Source organism: Acartia tonsa, chromosome 2, assembly GCF_053477335.1.
Source record: "Acartia tonsa isolate MP-2025a chromosome 2, ASM5347733v1, whole genome shotgun sequence".
NCBI classification, from domain to species: Eukaryota; Metazoa; Arthropoda; class Copepoda; order Calanoida; family Acartiidae; genus Acartia; species Acartia tonsa.
The window spans coordinates 59,637,404-59,655,028 of record NC_137261.1 but is presented as its reverse complement, the minus strand read 5'-3'; the positions used below and the strand labels follow the sequence as shown (position 1 = coordinate 59,655,028).

Genomic DNA, 17,625 nt, shown 5'->3' with positions numbered 1-17,625 from the left:
AATCATTTAATTTATTGTACAGAAAGCGGAGGGATATGTGCATCAATTTTTCAATTATTGTCTTATCCCTTAAGATCCCTGATGTTTCATAAGCAGCCCTTGGATACAGCTATATGTCAATGGACGAAAAATTGATCTTAAGTTACCCATTGTTCAGATTTATGTTATTGGTTAAAAAGTTTGTACATCGTTACTTTGTACATTGGTCTTTCTTTGAACGAAGCTATTCTATAACTAGAGAATTGAGTAACACTGTTTGTCTGACATGCAGCTTTGTAATATCAATATAACAAAAGGAGGGAGAGAGGACATGTTCTTACATGTGTTGGCAATTATTTTTTATAAATTTTGGTTAGGTTGTACATACTAGCAGTGTCTAAACTTTTCAACTAATAACTTAATTTTACAACTTTATAATTGTGTTTCATTAGGAATGTACATAATAGTTTTCGTCCATTGCTCTGAAATTGTCTGCAATATTATGTATATTTAAAAGTTCTTCATTCATTTTAAAACTAGCTGTAAATTAAGAAGTTTGTTAAGTAATTATTAGCAATGACATGTTTTTAGAAATTATATTTATTTTATGTATGAACTGTATATATTGTATATACCGGAAGCTTGTAGAAGGGGGTTATGTATCCCCCCCCCCTTCACAGGTAAAATTAAGAGGGTTTAGACACACCCTTAGGGGTCTAACCTCCTTAATTAAAATTAGGGGGGTGTAAAAAAAATTTCAATCCATTATGTTTTTTTTTACATTTATCTTATTTTTAAATCTGTTTTTATGTCTGACCTCTAACACTTACACCCCTTGAGGATTATATAACACCCCTCGTTTTGTCTGTAATACACCCCCTCCCCCCCCCCCCCCCTACATTTCTCTCGATCTTGGTTTCAGGGAGTGTCAAAAATCGTATGATATGTTTCAAAAAATTGTAGTGCGCTACGTGCAACCTCCTAGCAAATCTCTGTGGCCGCCACTTATTAGGTATGTATATTATTATGTATATTCAGTAAGATTTTCCTTTAAAAAGAGATGACTGAGATAAAAGGGTATAGTCTTATTTTACTATCCTTATCATCAGCATGTTGAAGCTTGGGCTTTCTGTTCTTCTTTTAGCTGTTGCCGTTCAGGTGATCTTTTTGTGCATTAAAATTAATATTTATTCTTCAGGTTTAATGATCTAATTGTTTTAGTAATGATTATTCTGTTTTATAAAGTCTATATAAATTTTTAGAAGCGAAGCTACTCAATAATTCAAATTGTCTGCATTTCTGCCTGTGCCGTCTGTTTGAAACAATATGAAGAAAACGAATTTTCCGTTTATTTTTTTAATATTCCCTATACCTAAGAGCATCTAGTATATAATTTCAATGACCCGTCAGTATATCAGAAATGCTCTGGGGTTTATATTATTTTTACTAAAAAAAAATTTGATCTACTCTGCTGCTGTTTAGAATAGACTGTTGTTTTTTTCGGCACAATATTTTCCTAATTGTTAAGCAGCTACTCTATATCTTACTGTATTCTTGTCGTTAATTCACTAACTGTTTTTTTATTTATATTTAAAAAATTTGGTTTACTCTACTGCTATTCTACATATATAGAAGGCATATTTTTTAAGGTAAAGATATCTCTGATCGATGAGGATCTATTCTATATTAAAATTGGTCCTCCAGTCTGTCTAATGACCTTTATCTATAGTAAATTGCTTTTCTCTTTACTATTTGGTGTTAATTTTGCTGGCCAATGCTCATCTACTTTATAAATCATATTGTTCGTCGTCCTAGTTTTACTTTATTAACATTTATATAAAATTATTATGGTGCAATTAAATTGTGTGATAGTCACCATTTTTGTAAAGATGTTTGATGCATTGACTGTGTTCATCTTTTTAGGCAAACTACTATAGCTATGGTGGTTATGGAGATGGATATGGCGGTGGTTATAGCAGATATTCCCCTAGCTATGGCGGTTATGGTGGATATGGCGGCTATGGAGGTTACGGAGGCTATGACACCCGTCTGAGCACCTCCTCTTATGGAGGTTATGGTAATGGATATAGTAGATATGGCGGGTATGGTAACAGCTATGGAAACAGCTATGGCGGCTATGGTAACAGCTATGGAAACAGCTATGGCGGCTATGGACATGGGGATGGTTATGGAAAGGGTTACAGCAATAGGTAATATTTTATTTATTAATTATATATAATAATTCCTATTTGTACATTGTATTTCTCGAAGCATTAATAAATCTTTTTTTCCTGATTTTAAAAATCTTTTAAATCTAGCTACCATGTAGCAAATCTAATTTACTTTGGCTTTTCTCTTACGTAATTATCTCTTATCTCTTTGAGAGTAATATTTGTTGTTTTTTATGGGATAGGACAATGGACAATAAATCATTGTATCTAGATGTATATTAATGTATGAGTATCAATTGGCAGAATAAACTCTAAATCTTTAGTGTCTATAGAATTCCAGTAGATTTTTCCCTTCTTCCCTGGGTGATATTTTTAATCTTTATGATATTCCTAGGCGTTACAGACGTAGTACTGATGATTATTCTGCCCCTACTCCTACCCCCTTGTACAACCATGCTGCCCATGCCTACCAAGCTGGCCCCGCCTACACTACCACTCCCGCCTACACTGCTGCCCACGCCTACACTGCTGCCCTTGATTACATTGATGCCCCTGATTACACTGCTGCCCCCACCTACATTGATGCCCCCGCCTACACAGCTGCCCCAAAATACACTGCTGCCCCCGCCTACACTGCTGCCCCAACCAACACTGCTGCCCCAACCTACACTGCGGCCCCCGCCTACACAGCTGCCCCAACCTACACTGCTGCCTCTGCCACTGTCTACTCTTATGCTCACAACCCTCTGATCACCTCCTCCTATGGAACATCTTTATACGGATCTCCTGTTGATGGAGGCTATGGTGGTGTCTATGGAGCACCCACAAATGGAGGATATGGGTACACTGCTCCTGCCTCTTATGGAGGCTATGATTATACTGCACCTGCCCATGGAGGATATACCGCTCCTGCTTCTTATGGAGGTAATGAATACACTGCTCCAGCCAATGGAGGTTACAGCTCCTCTGTGTATGGAGGTTATGGAGGACAATGGAATGCTCCTAATTCTCCCTATGGAGGATATCTGACGAGTGGAAATTATTATCCTAGTTATGTCTACCAGAATATTGGTTATGGACCAGCTGTACATGGAAGTAGCCCCAGCCCTATACGCAAGGGATATTAAACCTAACTTCTAGTTTTATAGGTAGTAATTATTATACTATTTTATTTTATCAAAAATTTTATGGAATTTTAACAATAAATTTTAAAAATAGTATTTGTATTTGTTTATTGTTGAAATTAGGTTTTATAACTGTCTAGTATACAATACACGATTTTTCAGTATGGCTCAGAACCGTTTCTAATCCACGGGATATTGATCGACTTTGAAGCCAATAGAAATATACATAATTGTATTAGGTTAGATAAGTTTAGATTCCTTTATTCATTAGTAAAGCTTTTCCGGAGGGAGTTTTGAACTTTTTACTTTAACACACTGCTTGGTTTTTTAAATGGAGTGTAGACCCTTATCAATTCTGTGGACATCTATGGGGGTGTATCCACCAACCTTATTTTTGTCAGGAGGGGCATATACACCCCTCCCTTCTACACGCCTCTGATGAGGATATCATGTTTGTGTATTAAACATTATAAGTTAATGAAACAATTTGAATAAATTAAATAGTTATTTCAATCTTTCCCTCTAGCCAGTATCCTACAAATTTTTAATAATTTTAAAAGGAATAGTCATTTATTACATCGTATTATAGACAGCTTTAATGACAAAATTTTAAAATTGAAACTTATTTGTTTAATATTCGTTCAAAATTGTCTGTAATACAATGTTATACGCGATTTTTCAGTATGGCTTATAAGTGGTTCTAACCCAGCGGATTTCTCCAATCAAGGTCGGTCCGTACGTACGTTCTTATCTAAAAGCTCTAGTTCTTAATTAAGGTATGTTCGTACTGTCCAATCGACTTTAAACTTTGCGAGATTATTTATAAAGCATATTAACTATATATGCAACTTTCTATAAAATATTTATATATTTCTAGGGGGTAATTACCCTCAAATAGGTTTTACCCCCACCCCCCTCTGTTAAGATCGGTTACCCCAAAAACGCGCGATATTGGATTGGATTTTTACATTGTTTAACCCTTACAGATCGGGGGGGGGGGGGGGGGGGGGGGGCTCAAAGAGCCACCTCCTCTAGTTTTTTCAATCTCATTTTTTATGTAGGCAAGATGGAGATCTGTAACTTCATGACTTTTTAAGTTTAGTAATTATACGTCGGCAAGAGTTGATTTTATTAGGATATCTGGTCTGTGTCGGTCGTGGTGTCCGGTCAAAGTCGGTTGGGTAGCAAAAAAAATTAGAAAAAATTCTAAATAAATCTTAATTTCTACACTATGACTTTTGTGTATAAGGTAGAAACCTAAAATTTTTTTGGTGAATACTTAGATAACAATGACCTTCTGAGAAAAGTGGTGTTATGACCGTTTGACCGCTCCCTGACCGACTTTATGACCGATTTTTGTCCGGCTTTTACTACAGATATAAATCATGAATATCGTGGCTTCTATCACAGCTAGAGACTTATAATTTTTTTTGGTAAATCCTTGAGCAATAATAAGCAGATAAAATATTAATTTGCGCCGCCAACCGCCGTTTTACCGCCGTAACCGCCGAAAATGGCGGTTTCCGTTATTTGCCGTTTTTCGGCGATGATCAGAAAAAGTAATTTTTTTGTTATGAAAAATAAAAGTTCGTCCTAAAATTTGGTCATCCTAGCTGCAAAATTAGCCGCTCTACGTTTGTCGTTGTACCATCAAAAATGCTTTGACGTCCTTGATAACTTATCATACTTTTTTTATTAATGCGCTTGTGTTTTATACTCTATGAACCTATAAACTGTATAACATTAATTTAAATGAATATCAAATTTAATTATGATGATTAAATATATTTTAACATTTTTAAAATTAAAAATTTCTCCTCTATATAGCTGTCTTTTGAACTTCAATATATTATTTTAAATATATTATGCTTATTTTTCATAATGAATATTTTTTTCAGTGGGGGGGAAGAAACATTTGGCTGTTTACGAGTCTCCAAAGTTTTAAAATAACGTTTTCTTATTCATTTGCTTAGCGGACTTTTTAGGAATTTTGATTGGTTGGTTCATTAGGTAGAGTGTCCAAACCACTAATAAACCACTAATTGTAATTTATTGAAGGGGTAATTATGTGCATCATCATTGGGAATGTAATGAATTTATAAGCCATTGTCTTATCTCTTTAGATTCCTGGGTTTTCCTACCTGCAGCTATTTTGTTAAAAACTCTGTCATACTAAAGACTTTTTAAAAAGCTACCAATTTCTCTAGCAAGTGATATCGCAAGGGACGTGTAAGAGGAATACAAAGCATCAGCGTTTGGTGCGGCTCAGGCTCCGGCTCCAGCTCCGACCTAAAATCAAAAAAAACTCGACATATTTTCATCCCCCATAAAAAAATATTTTCTATTTTTGACTTTTGAAGGTTTTAAAAGTTCAATTTTTTTTTATAAAAATGGACTTGAAAAACTTAAAAAGAGCATTTGCACATGACAAAACAGAGTTACCAAATTATAATTTATAAAAATATCTTTATTTATCTAGTCCGGAGCCGTTTTTTAACAATAATTACGGCTCCTGCTCCAGCAAAATATGGCGGCTCTACGGCTCCCGGCTCCGGCTCCGAAACACTGCAAAGCATAATACCCTTTCATGCAAACAAAGATCGTGAAATTAAAGGGTTGGCTTTTCTGCAATAGTTAGGCTATTAGTGCTTTAGAAATAATATGTTGCCATCAATAAAGCAAGAGGTATAAATTAGATTGGTAATAATTTTAAAATTTTAATTTAATTATTTATTTATTTTTGAACAAAGTATGCTTAGGAATAAACTCGAGTGTGTTAAAGTAATGTAAGTAAAATGGATATAGGTTGTACGTGGATATATTGACAGGGAAAATTTGTCGTCAATTTAGCTTACTAATATGAATCTCCTTTATGGTGAGTTTGTTTATTCAGTAGGAGAGGAAGGGATGGGGAAAAGCGGCTAAATAGGGAGTATCGTTATTATAGCCAGCTGCGAGCATCACTTGATTAGAGTATATTAAAATCTGATGCAACATCCAAGTAATAATATACCGATTGTAAGTGCGCACAGACAAAGAGAAATAAAATGGAATTATCTCAAAGTTTGTTCAAAGTTATCCAAGATAACAAAAACTTTGAGTTTTACAAATTTTGCACAGAAAATTTTCAATGTTCAAGCAATCTAAAACAGGGAGCCTGTGATTGAAATGTTGGCAGCTGCGCCCCTTGCATCTAGTGGCTCAGAATATTAGAATAAAACACTTGAGAGGGAAGGGGTTAAATAACTGTATGTCCCCATCCCAAGTCTTTGAAAATTAACCAATATTGTCGGGTATATTTACACAGCCAAGTAGTAGTGAACAATTTGCTAGCAGATTAAAAAAGGTTCTTGGAAAAGGGGAACAGTTAGTTATCGGTTTGTAATCTATACTATAGATCTGTTCTCTGTATTCAAAGGTGCAGAAAAGTACTGCTAGAAAAATAGCTTTAAATCATCCCAAACCTAAAAAAAACAAGAGACCATGTGAAGATTGCCTTAAATTTAGATATTAAGCTTCAGAAAAAAAACATAAATTCTCCATATAAAAGATTGAATCTATAAAAATAAGAAAAAGTATCCGATGAAAAATCACGATCCATGAAAGCGAAGCTCTAAAACAGTAGAAAACGAATAAGTGGCAGAACTGAATTAGCAGAATATAAATGCATAAGTAGAAACAACATTGTGTAAGTTATAAATTAATTGCTAAACTGCTTAAATAAGGGATACTGTATAAGAACATACTTTCATCTTTATGGCTTTATCATATATTTGCTTTACTTATAATATTCTATTGTGTTGTCCTTAAAATTATTTAATAGTAATTTGTAATAATGACTTTCCTTGTAGATATTAAATTTCATCGTTGTTATCAAAAAAAAAACTTCCTTTCATATATAATGATTAATAATTTTTAATACTATTTTTTAGTATTATCAGTTTGAATTTGCGCTTACAATAAAGTGTTAGTTAAGCTGAATTACAATGTCTGACGAATTAACGAATAGAAGGTTAATTGTTGAAACCCCTAATGCGGCGGGCGCCGTAGGACCTTACAGTCAGGCAAGGCAGTTTTATCTAAAAACAAGGAAGACAACATTCATAAGTAGTAAATCGCAAAATAAAATTGAGAGACAAACGGACAAAGTAAATTATAAAGTAGATGTTCATTTTTCATAAAAAAATTAGAGGAAAAAGAAAAAATTCAACAAAAAATCTCGACCTATTTACGTGCCTTAGATTAAAGACTTTTGTAGCATAACAGACAGACTAACAGACAAACAAAGTTGTAAAATGGAAGCTCTGAAGTAAGGGTTATCTTCACCAAATAATGCAGTATCTTAAATATCCCACATAGTGACACGGGCGGACGGACGTACGGAGAGAAAATGTAAAATATAGAGCAGCCTCGCGACTGCTTTTAATTAAGTAGCTTTTGAGCCGTTTTTAACTTTATATTTATTTAGGCTGTTTTAATCAACAATGTGATGTACATTTCTGGCACCATGGGAATAAATCCTAAAACAAACGAACTAGGAAAGATTTCTTATATCCATAGACGTCCAAGGGTTAGGATAAAGGGGTGTTTACCCTTCCTCAAACTTTAAAATTCATCATTTTACCCCCTTCGAAATTTTAGAAAGCTCTGACGTCCTTTCTTACTTCAATATCTTAAGTAGCTAAACTACTCTAAGGTTATGACACGTCTGTAAGTCTGTCTGACAATAAAACCAAGTAACATAGAAGGTTCTTAACCAAAAAAGTGTCTAGGACTAGAATTTTTTAAAGTAGAATCGCTATTTAGAACTTAATGTGTATAATATCATTTTCAGTATGACCTAAAATTTATGTAGTTTTAATTTTTTTTCAGTGGCTTCGAAACTGACTAATATGCGCTGGATTAAAACCAGTTACAAGCCATATTGAAGCATTATGTATTGCATCGTATGACCAAATAACTAATATTTATCGCTTAAAATGTTGAGAAATCTTTTAATTCAGTGAAAGGTGGTGTACAGGTAGAAATTTGAATTAGTATCAGGAAGGAAAGGGACATTTAGCTGTTACTTACACTAGTCCCCAAAGTTTATAATAACGTTTTCTCATTCGTTGGCTTGACAACTTTGGGGATTTTTATTAGATTGTGATTGGTTGGTTCATAAAGTTGAGTGTCGAAACGTTTAAACCACTAATTGTTATCTACAGAAGGATCAATTTGTGTATCGGCCATTGTCTTGTCTCTTTAGATCCAAGATAACTAATATCTTTTAATTATATGAATTAAATTTAATGATTTTTAGTCGTATAATAAAATATTAGAATTGTTCCTATCGATTTCAAACTTTTTCATGATGATTTCTATAATAGTTAGGTAAGATTTGGAAAGCGTGGCAACTCTGTTTCAAAGATTTTATAGATGTTGTCAACCTTGTTTTTATTTTAGCCAGAGACGAAGCAAGCACTTGATAACATCAAGGCAATCCTGGAATCCGTGGGGGGAAGTTTGAGCAACATTGTCAAGTGTACAGTTCTCATGACAGATCTGAAACAGTTCAAACAGATGAATGATATCTATCAGGAAGGTTTATTTTAATACAATTTCAAAAAGTTAAAAGTTTTGAGTATAGTCCCTTTCGTGGCAACGCTCATTAAGGGGCGATTCTTCGTTTTTTTCACATTAGCCCTTCTCCTATTTCTAGCCCCTGCGGGGAGCTCTAACCCTGCGGGGCCAATTGTCGAACCCTGTGGGGCAATCACCTAACCCAATATATCCTAACCTAACCTAAAATAACCTTTCAAATGCCATTTTAAAAATACCACGAATCGCCCCTTAATGGGCGTTGCCACGAAAGGGACTATTCCCAATTTTTTTTTTAATTGAAAGAGCAGATGTTTAGTGTTAATAAATTTAGGATAAAAATCACGAAACTTTCACATATGTGTATTAATATTTTTTCTAGTTTAACTGACAGACTGAGTTAAACAAGTAAATGTAATTGATCCACGAGGTTACTAGGAATCTTCATAAAACTACATTCGGCTGTCTATTTTGAATAACAGCTGAGAAAATCACATTTCCCCCATAGCATTACGGACTGATGCACGTGAATCATAGAGTAGCTTCGCTGATTGTTTGTTAATTGTTAGATATTTTCTTGTGCAACAATTTCCTGTACGGCTTTGAAACCGTTTTAAATCCTCTGGAATAGAATCAGTTCTTAGTTATACGAAAAAATCTTGTGTAGTATCGTAGTACTACGGTCCCTCCGGGCTAACAAAACTGATTATAATCTCATATACTTTTTATTTTAATATCCGTGGAAAGTTGATATTTTTTGTATGTTTGTCATACCTTGGTGGAAATATTTAAAATAAACCTGATTGTGTTTGCACAGACCTATTTCAAGTCTGAACATCCAGCTAGGGCTGCTTATCAGGTACACAAATCGATTTAGGAAATACGTGGATATAATGACAGGGGGAAAACTAGATTACTAATATATACCTATAATACCTCATTTATTGGTCAGTTGGTTCATCCAGAAGGAAGGGTAATGGGTGGAAGGGGGATAGCGTTATTTTGGCATAGTACATAAAAATATATTAATATATCGATTGGTACAGAGGGGGAACACCAGAAAGTGAAAAATAACTATTAATAGAGAAAAAGCTAGATATAAAGGGGTGGGTATAGGGGGTAAAAACTACTTTTCCCTTCCTCAATAATTAACTTTTATTTTTTTTAAATGTAAAACAAAGATACTTTTAAAAAGAGGTTATCATCAACAATATAAATTAAAGGATTGCTCTATTCAAACTACTTACAAAATAATTTCTATTCAAAAAACTCTTATTTGTATTTAATAGGGTTGCGCCGGATATCCGGCATTGAAAATCAGCCGGATATCCGGTTCAATCCTAAAATTTAATGATCCACTTATGAAAATAATTGTTCTTATTTACTTAGGTTGTAAAGCTTCCTAAAGATTCCAATGTAGAGATAGAAGCCATTGCAGTTATGGGAAAAATTGAAGATTATGAAGCAGTTTAATCAATCATTATGATAAAATACATATTTCCGTAACAAAATAGCTTAGTTTGGTCTTTTTGATAAATAAAAAAATATGATAGAAGTAGAACTACAAAAAAGCATTTTCCTTTCAATGTTTCTTTGTAGTGCAGCTACTCTATATATCCGAGTGTCAGTCTGTCCGTTAACTAGAAGCAAAAGACAAAATTTGGCTATTTCGTTGTCTATGACGTTCAAGCTTTTCAGTGTGGGGAGGGGGGGGGGGGGGTTGGAGTACGGAATCTAAATACAGGGAATAATTTAAGTTTTTTAGGGGGTGGGAAAATACACACTCAATTTTACGCCGATTACAAACCATTAGTACCCCATTTTAGGGTATTTGAAAACCATAACATATGAGATATCTATGACAATGGATATATGATATACGTGGATATATTGACAGGGGAAATTTGTCGTCAATTTAGCTTGCTAATATGGACCTTATTTATTAGATAGTTCCATATCCAGTAGATGATAAGAGGATTGAATAAAAGGGGTGAATGGGGGTCCCTTTATTTTAGTCAGCTACGAGTATCACTTTATCAGCGTACATGAAAATCTGATACAACATCCAAGTAATAATTCATCTACATCAATGACTAAGTACAACTTATGAAAACCTAAATCTATCTGAAGTGAAGTGTGTTCTGTGTTCAAAGTAATTCCTTCTTTTGATGAGAGCTCTCCATCCATCCATCCATACTCTCATATTATTCACACCATCACAAAACAAACAGATAAACAATTTAGCAAAATTTTAGGGTTTGAGGGTTAAGGCTTAAAACCCAATTTAGAGGTGTTGGTGAGGGTCTTGGCAACCCTCAACCCTTACATTAAAGTAAAATTAAGTAAGGGGGGAGGGGAGTGGACCTTATGTCGACTTTCAATTGGGTCTTTTAATATCAGCCAATAGCGTCGGCAATATTAACACAACCACGAAAGATAAGAAAGCAATTTGATAGCAGACGAAAAAGGTCTTCAATTTATTGCTTAATCCACATAGTTTATGATGATGACGTTTTCTTATTCGTTGGCTTAACAACTTTGGGTACTTTTATTAAGTTTTAGTTCATTTAGTTGAGTTTCCAATAGTAAACTATAGAAAGAGTATTTTTTTGTATTGTCATTGGGGATGTAAATAAATTTATCGGCCACTGTCCTATCCCTCTAGATCCTTGGTATCATGTAGTGATTAAGTAATAAGAATGCGAAAAAGATAGATTCATCTTTGCAATAAATTCCAAAATGTTTATAATTTTTCTAGTTTCAAAAATTTAACAATGGGGTCACTTCTTTGCATAAACTATTCTTAATAAGAGCATTTGTCTAAACGTTAAAACCCAACTTTACGGAAAATATACAAAAAAATGACCCTCTTTATATAATTTTTAGTTTCAATTTTTGTTTTGTATTGTACGCACATCTATTTCACTCGTATGAAATGCATTATATTCCTTACTAACTTCAGTTAAGGACAACAAAATTCTCCATATTTTTGTTGGGACAAAGTTCTAATTGTGCCAAGGTGAGCTAGATTGTCCAAGGCACAAGCTTCATACTTTTAAAAGCAAACTTATGTAAACTAATTTCCCCTTTTAATGCTATGTTATTCCTTTTTAAAAGTGAAGATTTTATATTACTAGGGTCGGTCCGTCCGTAACGTTTTGCTTTTTTCGTTAATTTAGACAATTTAAAATTGTCCTATCGATTTCAAACTTTGCATGATGATTCCTGTAGTAGTTAGGTGCGATTTAGATAGCATAACAACTCTATAATCGTTACCAGAATGTCCGGACATCCATTTTAAACATGTTGATTTTTTTACTTCTTTAACAACATCTTTTTATTTGATAATATCATCCGATTGATCTGATTTTTGATTACTAATTCCTATTACAATGAGGTACAATTTTTTGAGCGAAGCATCTCTTTAATCAATTATTAAAAATCTAATTATATCCTAAAACAGTATTCTGAATTTAATCATTTTTGCAACAAATTTACTTACAATTTTTAAATAGCTTTTTTGTAGATAAAATAATTGAAAGTGTTTTTTTCATACTTTAAAATCGTGTTCACATTCCTAAGTGAAGTAAAGGATTTAGCCAAAATATCCATTATTGCATGAAGCTGTGAGCTAGAAGGAGCACAGAGAAAGTCTTGGCAGCCGCCAAACAGCCGCCAAAACACAGAACAAAAGATATAATATATCAATATAATCTTTTTATGATCAATTGAATGTAACACAATTGCAAAAAAGTAAAACATTTAATTGTGTTTTAATTATTTATCACATCGTTTTATATTCAGCCTAACGCGGATATTAAAATGAACATTTTATGATTAAAACCAGAGAGACCGAGGCCCGGGCTAACAAAACTGGTATCAGTTTCAAAATTTGTATTAAAGATGATTAAAGTCCCGCCACAGATTATGACGTCATACGATAGAATAGCCAATGAGAGGCTAGCATAAATTTTACCATATTGGTCAATTACAGTGTATACTGGCCTCTCATTGGCTATTATATCGTATGACGTCATAATCTGTGAAGGGACTTTCATCATCTTCATTTTTATTTTGATATTCTTGAAAAATTGTCTTTAAACGATGCTGTATGGCTGGGATTCGGTTTTAATCCAACGGATATAAATTGGTTTCGAATCTGTACGTTTAGGAGCTAAAAAATTGATGTTAATTTGCCATACAACCAAATCTATTGAAATTCGAAATATGTGTCATACAATTTAACTTTTTCTTGTGGTTGTATAACAACTGAATAAACGGATTATCTACTTTACTCAGCTGTCAAATGGCAAGTAAACGGCTGCTGGTAGATGGTTGAAAGGAAAGTTGCTTGTAGGCGACTTGCTGACAGCTGATGAACCCTGCAGCACATAGCCACGGCTGGCTGACAGCTGGTGAACCCTGCAGCACATAGCTGCGGCTGGCTGGCAGCTGGCGCACCTTGCAGCACATAGCCAATTTTCTGGAAACAAATTTTGTGGAGAAGATGTGTTTATATTTGATATTGAGAACACTCAAAATTTTTGAAACTTTCAAATATTCCACTTTGTGTCCATACATACATATACATATACATAAGATAATATTTATATTTGTTCCCTCCGCATAATAGATTTATTATTACTTGGATATTACACCAGTTTATCATGCACTCTAATTAGGTAAAACTTGTAGCTAGCTGGCTGTAATAACGATCCCCCCACCCTTTACCCCATAACCTTATCTCCTACTGGTTGAACGAACTGACAATAAGTGATGCCCATGTTAGGAACCTAAATTGCCAACAATTTCCCCCCTGTCATAATATCCAAATATATCCTAAATCCATTCTTCTACTCCTCCCACAAATATTTTCTTGTTTTCACTATCTCTATCTTTCTCTTTCACTTAAATAAAATTTAAAATCATTATTTTAACTATTGCTTCACTTTTCATTTTTATTATCTTAACTCTTTTATTAATAACTAGCTGCTACGCCCTAGTATCTAGGGGCGCTATAATGGGTAGAGAAGAATAGAAAAATAGCCTTAAACCATACCAGGATTTCAATCATTCCATTAGTTTTCGATATCTAAACAAAAACCTTTTTGCTTTATATTATAGGAAAACACATTTATAATTAGTATACTGATATCTTATGTTAATTTTATGAATTTACAACGAACACGAACGTCCAAAGGGGTAAAGGGGTGATATATTGCCCCCCTAGTTTTTTAAACATATAAAAAAATACCCCACAATAGGTTTTTTAAAGGTTTATTAAAAAACGTGTCCTGACTTTTGTGATTTTTATTGACCCATTCGTGACGAGCTCCCAGAGTTTATTAAAGTTTTGATTCAACGGGTTTCAACAAAATAGATTTTTTCAATAATTACTCAACAGAATTTAAAAAGTAAGGTGTCAAATTAAAGATCTTACTATTTTTGTTCATAAGGGCATTTTTTAAAATTTTGCTTATAATGGATTCAGAATAGTTTCTCATTCTAAAGGTTTATATATGAACGCATATTTTTTAGAATATATTTAAGTTCAAAGTTTTCATTTACCGAGGTTTAAAAAAATCGATATTTCAATAATTACCCAACAAAATTTAAAATTTAAATTAAAAAAATATTTTAAACTTAAAATACTTCAAAAATAAGAGATCTACAACAAAAAAACGATTGCATATATACATCCCATGGATAATTCTACATCTACTACTAACTAAAAACACAGACTAGCTTTTTTTTTAATCAAAAAAGTTAGGACAAGTTCTTTAAAATATTTTTTAGTTTTTTATTTTTTAGTCTTTTTTTAAAATATAGTCTCTAATTAAAGTGTTTAAAGAATAAATCTATAGTATATGTGTAAATACAGACCTTCCTTCCTTTTTCAACGACCTCTTTCATCTGCTTCTAAATTATTTTCTGCAACTTGGCTGTGTTAATATAAGAGCGACACTATTTGTTGATTTTTAATGACCCAATAGAAAGGTTGCACAAGGCGGTTGCGATGGGGAGATACAGTTATGTATAACCCTTTCTCCCTCTAGTGTTTTACTTTAATGTTTAAAGTACAAAAATGATCAGAAATATAAAAAAAAATAAACGAATCTGGATTAATGAAAATCTGACCATGAAAAAGAATATAAATATATATTTTGTAATTCTTAATCACGTTGCATTTCTCATTCTTTTTCTCGTTCCCCTCTTCAAAAGAAATATGAAGCACAGTTCCCGGATAAATATTATTTTTTCTCAAGAAACCATAGAATACCAATTGATGATTATACGTGGATATTTGATAGGGGTAATTCTTTCGTCAATTTAGGTTCCTTATTTTCTGTTCATTTATTGGTCAGTTGGTTCCTTTAGTAGGGTAGGAGAGGATGGGGTAAATGGGTTGAATGGGGGGGGAGGGAGTATCGTTATTTTAGCCAGCTCCCAAGATTACTATCAGCATAGAAAAATCATCAAAATTGTACAAGAAATAAAAAAGATTTAATACTTTTCTAGTATAGCTTTGATTAATATCCGCTGGTTTGGAACCGATAATCATCCATTTAATATCCGCGGAAAGCTGTCTTTAATACGATGCGAAAAATAAATGTTATGACCAGGATAGGATTGACCAACCAGTTTACTCATTCTAGAAGGATTAAATATATCAACCTTTTTTTGTGATCAGTAGATCATAGTTAGTCTAATGGTCGATCACATTTAATAACAACCACATTATAACTATATAACTATAGCTATGCGCATTAAAAATCTTCACCTTTTTATCTTTTTTTGTTTGTTTTGTATTGGTCTGCTGTAAGACCATTAATTTATATGTAGAGGTAGTGCAAATATGTTTAAAATGTCAAAAAAGTTTATCATGTATATGTTTTATTATTGATATAAATTAAGAAAATTTTATTAACATTTTTAATTACCTAACTTTTAATAAAGGTGCAATGCATCTCTACAATGCATTAAATCAAAAGGAAAAAAGAAACGGTAATTATCTTACTCAGATTTTTTTTTAAATAGACTTTTTGTATCTATTTCTTACTAATTTGTGTTTTTTCCTTTACAGGACGATTGAGAATGAAAACTTTTGTTTTTGAAATATATATTTGGCCTGTACAAAGATGTTAGTTTGATAAAGTAGTCTTGGGTGGAGATGAATCAATGGCTTTTAAAACTGATTACATTTAAATTCTCATAATGTTACGTACAAAGTGAGATAATCTAAGCCTTTTAGAACAGGTCACACATGTTATAAACAAGGATGACAACATCCATAAAAGCGAAGCACTGAAACGGTTAAACAAACGGACATTAACACTTGTACAGTGTCAGAACTGAATAATCATAATATAAATGTATAAGAGTCAAAGCAAAATTGTAAGTAAATTTGTTGAAAAACTGCTTGGTTCAGGATAATGGACATACTAACATTTTTAGGACTTGATTATAGAGTTGCTTCGTTGATTACATTATATTTTGTAATAAAAACTTGTTGTTAAAAAAGTAAAAAAATCAACATGTTTAAAATGGACGTACGGACATTTTGGTGATGATTATAGAGTTGCTACGCTTTCTAAATAGTACCTAACTATTAAAGGAATCACCATGCAAAATTTGAAATCGATAGGACAATTCTTTATTCTAACATGCCTAAATTAACGAAAAAAGCTATCCGTTACGGACGGACGGACGTACGGACGGACTGACCCTAATTATGGAAAAGCTTCGCTTTAAAAAAATAAATTTTAATTTTTTGCAACTCCCTACAAAATTTGGCAACTGTATGTAAAAAAGGTTAGCAGAGAAACTCAAGGATATAAATGGATAAGACAATGGCCGATAATTGATTTACATCCCCAATAATGATTACCCTTTCTGTAGATTACAATTACTGATTGCAACGTTTGGACACTAATTTAATGAACAAACCAATCAAAATTCAATGAAAAATCCCAAAGTATTTAAGCCAACGAATAAAAATACGTAATAATAAAAGTTTGGGGACTAGTGTAATAAACAGCCCAATATCCCCTCCCTCCCTGGGAGAAACTGAAAGGGGAACTCAGCAAGTCTTTTCTTCTTTTCTCATTGGAAACTGATAATTCGATACTTTGTATAAATGCCATGCAGCCCAGTCGGGGGTTTACTACCAGGGACAACAGGGAGTGGTACTAGATTATATTAGTATTATAGACAGCTTTCCGCGAATATTAAAATTAAAAATTATAAGATTTAAACTAATTTTGATAACCCTGAGGAACCTAAGTTCCGGCTAACAAAATTTAGAATTGTTTATTTTTGGTTTTCTAGAGGTACTGGATGTTTGTTTCTTTTTCTGTATAAGATAAGATAAGATAAGATATGTTTGTATATACTTAAAAGGGTGGGTCAATATTCCGTTCCCCCCTCCCTGAAAAAAACATATTTCCTATTGAATTTTAGCACATAGTATCTTAAAAAATATAGTGTGAATATTTAATTTAATGACAGAGGTATAATTGTCGTCAATTTAAAATTCTACTATGGACATCACTTATTGGTCAGTTTGTTCATCCAGCAGAATGGATGGGGATTGGTTAAAGGAGGCTAATGGTGGGCATCATTATTTTAGTTAGCTACAATTTGTACTTTATTAGATTACATGTTAATCTGGTGTAAAATCAAAGTAATGATAAATCCATTTATTTTAATGAATCTATTGGCTATCCCTTTATACTTGCTAAAAATACCACTCACAAAAAGGAGTTAAGATG

At 33.0% G+C, this 17,625-nt stretch overlaps 2 protein-coding genes across 3 annotated transcripts; both read left to right on the top strand.

Annotated features, from left to right (window-relative positions):
• The first annotated feature begins 747 nt into the window (after positions 1-747).
• On the top strand, positions 748-3,370 carry LOC145312255 (uncharacterized). 2 transcript variants are annotated; one of them, XM_080151487.1, is made up of 4 exons: positions 981-1,137; positions 1,903-2,072; positions 2,106-2,189; positions 2,545-3,370. In XM_080151487.1, exons 1-4 carry the CDS (start codon positions 1,090-1,092, stop codon positions 3,275-3,277), a joined length of 1,035 nt encoding a protein of 344 aa, XP_080007613.1. In that variant the 5' UTR covers positions 981-1,089; the 3' UTR covers positions 3,278-3,370. The 2 variants fall into 2 exon arrangements, with proteins under 2 accessions (XP_080007612.1, XP_080007613.1); XM_080151486.1 differs by having other exon boundaries at positions 748-1,137; positions 1,903-2,189.
• Positions 3,371-7,148: 3,778 nt separating this feature from the next.
• LOC145312252 (2-iminobutanoate/2-iminopropanoate deaminase-like) lies at positions 7,149-10,428 on the top strand. The gene is made up of 6 exons (XM_080151483.1): positions 7,149-7,338; positions 7,743-7,812; positions 8,278-8,294; positions 8,720-8,854; positions 9,672-9,713; positions 10,244-10,428. Exons 1-6 carry the CDS (start codon positions 7,261-7,263, stop codon positions 10,325-10,327), a joined length of 426 nt encoding a protein of 141 aa, XP_080007609.1. The 5' UTR covers positions 7,149-7,260; the 3' UTR covers positions 10,328-10,428.
• The last annotated feature ends 7,197 nt before the right edge of the window (positions 10,429-17,625 follow it).

Excerpts from the sequence above, each read along its gene's own strand:
- LOC145312255 (XM_080151486.1), top strand. The coding sequence starts at position 1,090 with ATGTTGAAGCTTGGGCTTTCTGTTCTTCTTTTAGCTGTTGCCGTTCAG. Across the intron at positions 1,138-1,902 it reads TTTTAGCTGTTGCCGTTCAG|GCAAACTACTATAGCTATGG; the intron begins GTGATCTTTTTG and ends TCATCTTTTTAG. Across the intron at positions 2,190-2,544 it reads GGAAAGGGTTACAGCAATAG|GCGTTACAGACGTAGTACTG; the intron begins GTAATATTTTAT and ends TGATATTCCTAG.
- LOC145312252 (XM_080151483.1), top strand. The coding sequence starts at position 7,261 with ATGTCTGACGAATTAACGAATAGAAGGTTAATTGTTGAAACCCCTAAT. Across the intron at positions 7,339-7,742 it reads CCGTAGGACCTTACAGTCAG|GCTGTTTTAATCAACAATGT; the intron begins GCAAGGCAGTTT and ends ATATTTATTTAG. Across the intron at positions 9,714-10,243 it reads CAGCTAGGGCTGCTTATCAG|GTTGTAAAGCTTCCTAAAGA; the intron begins GTACACAAATCG and ends TTATTTACTTAG.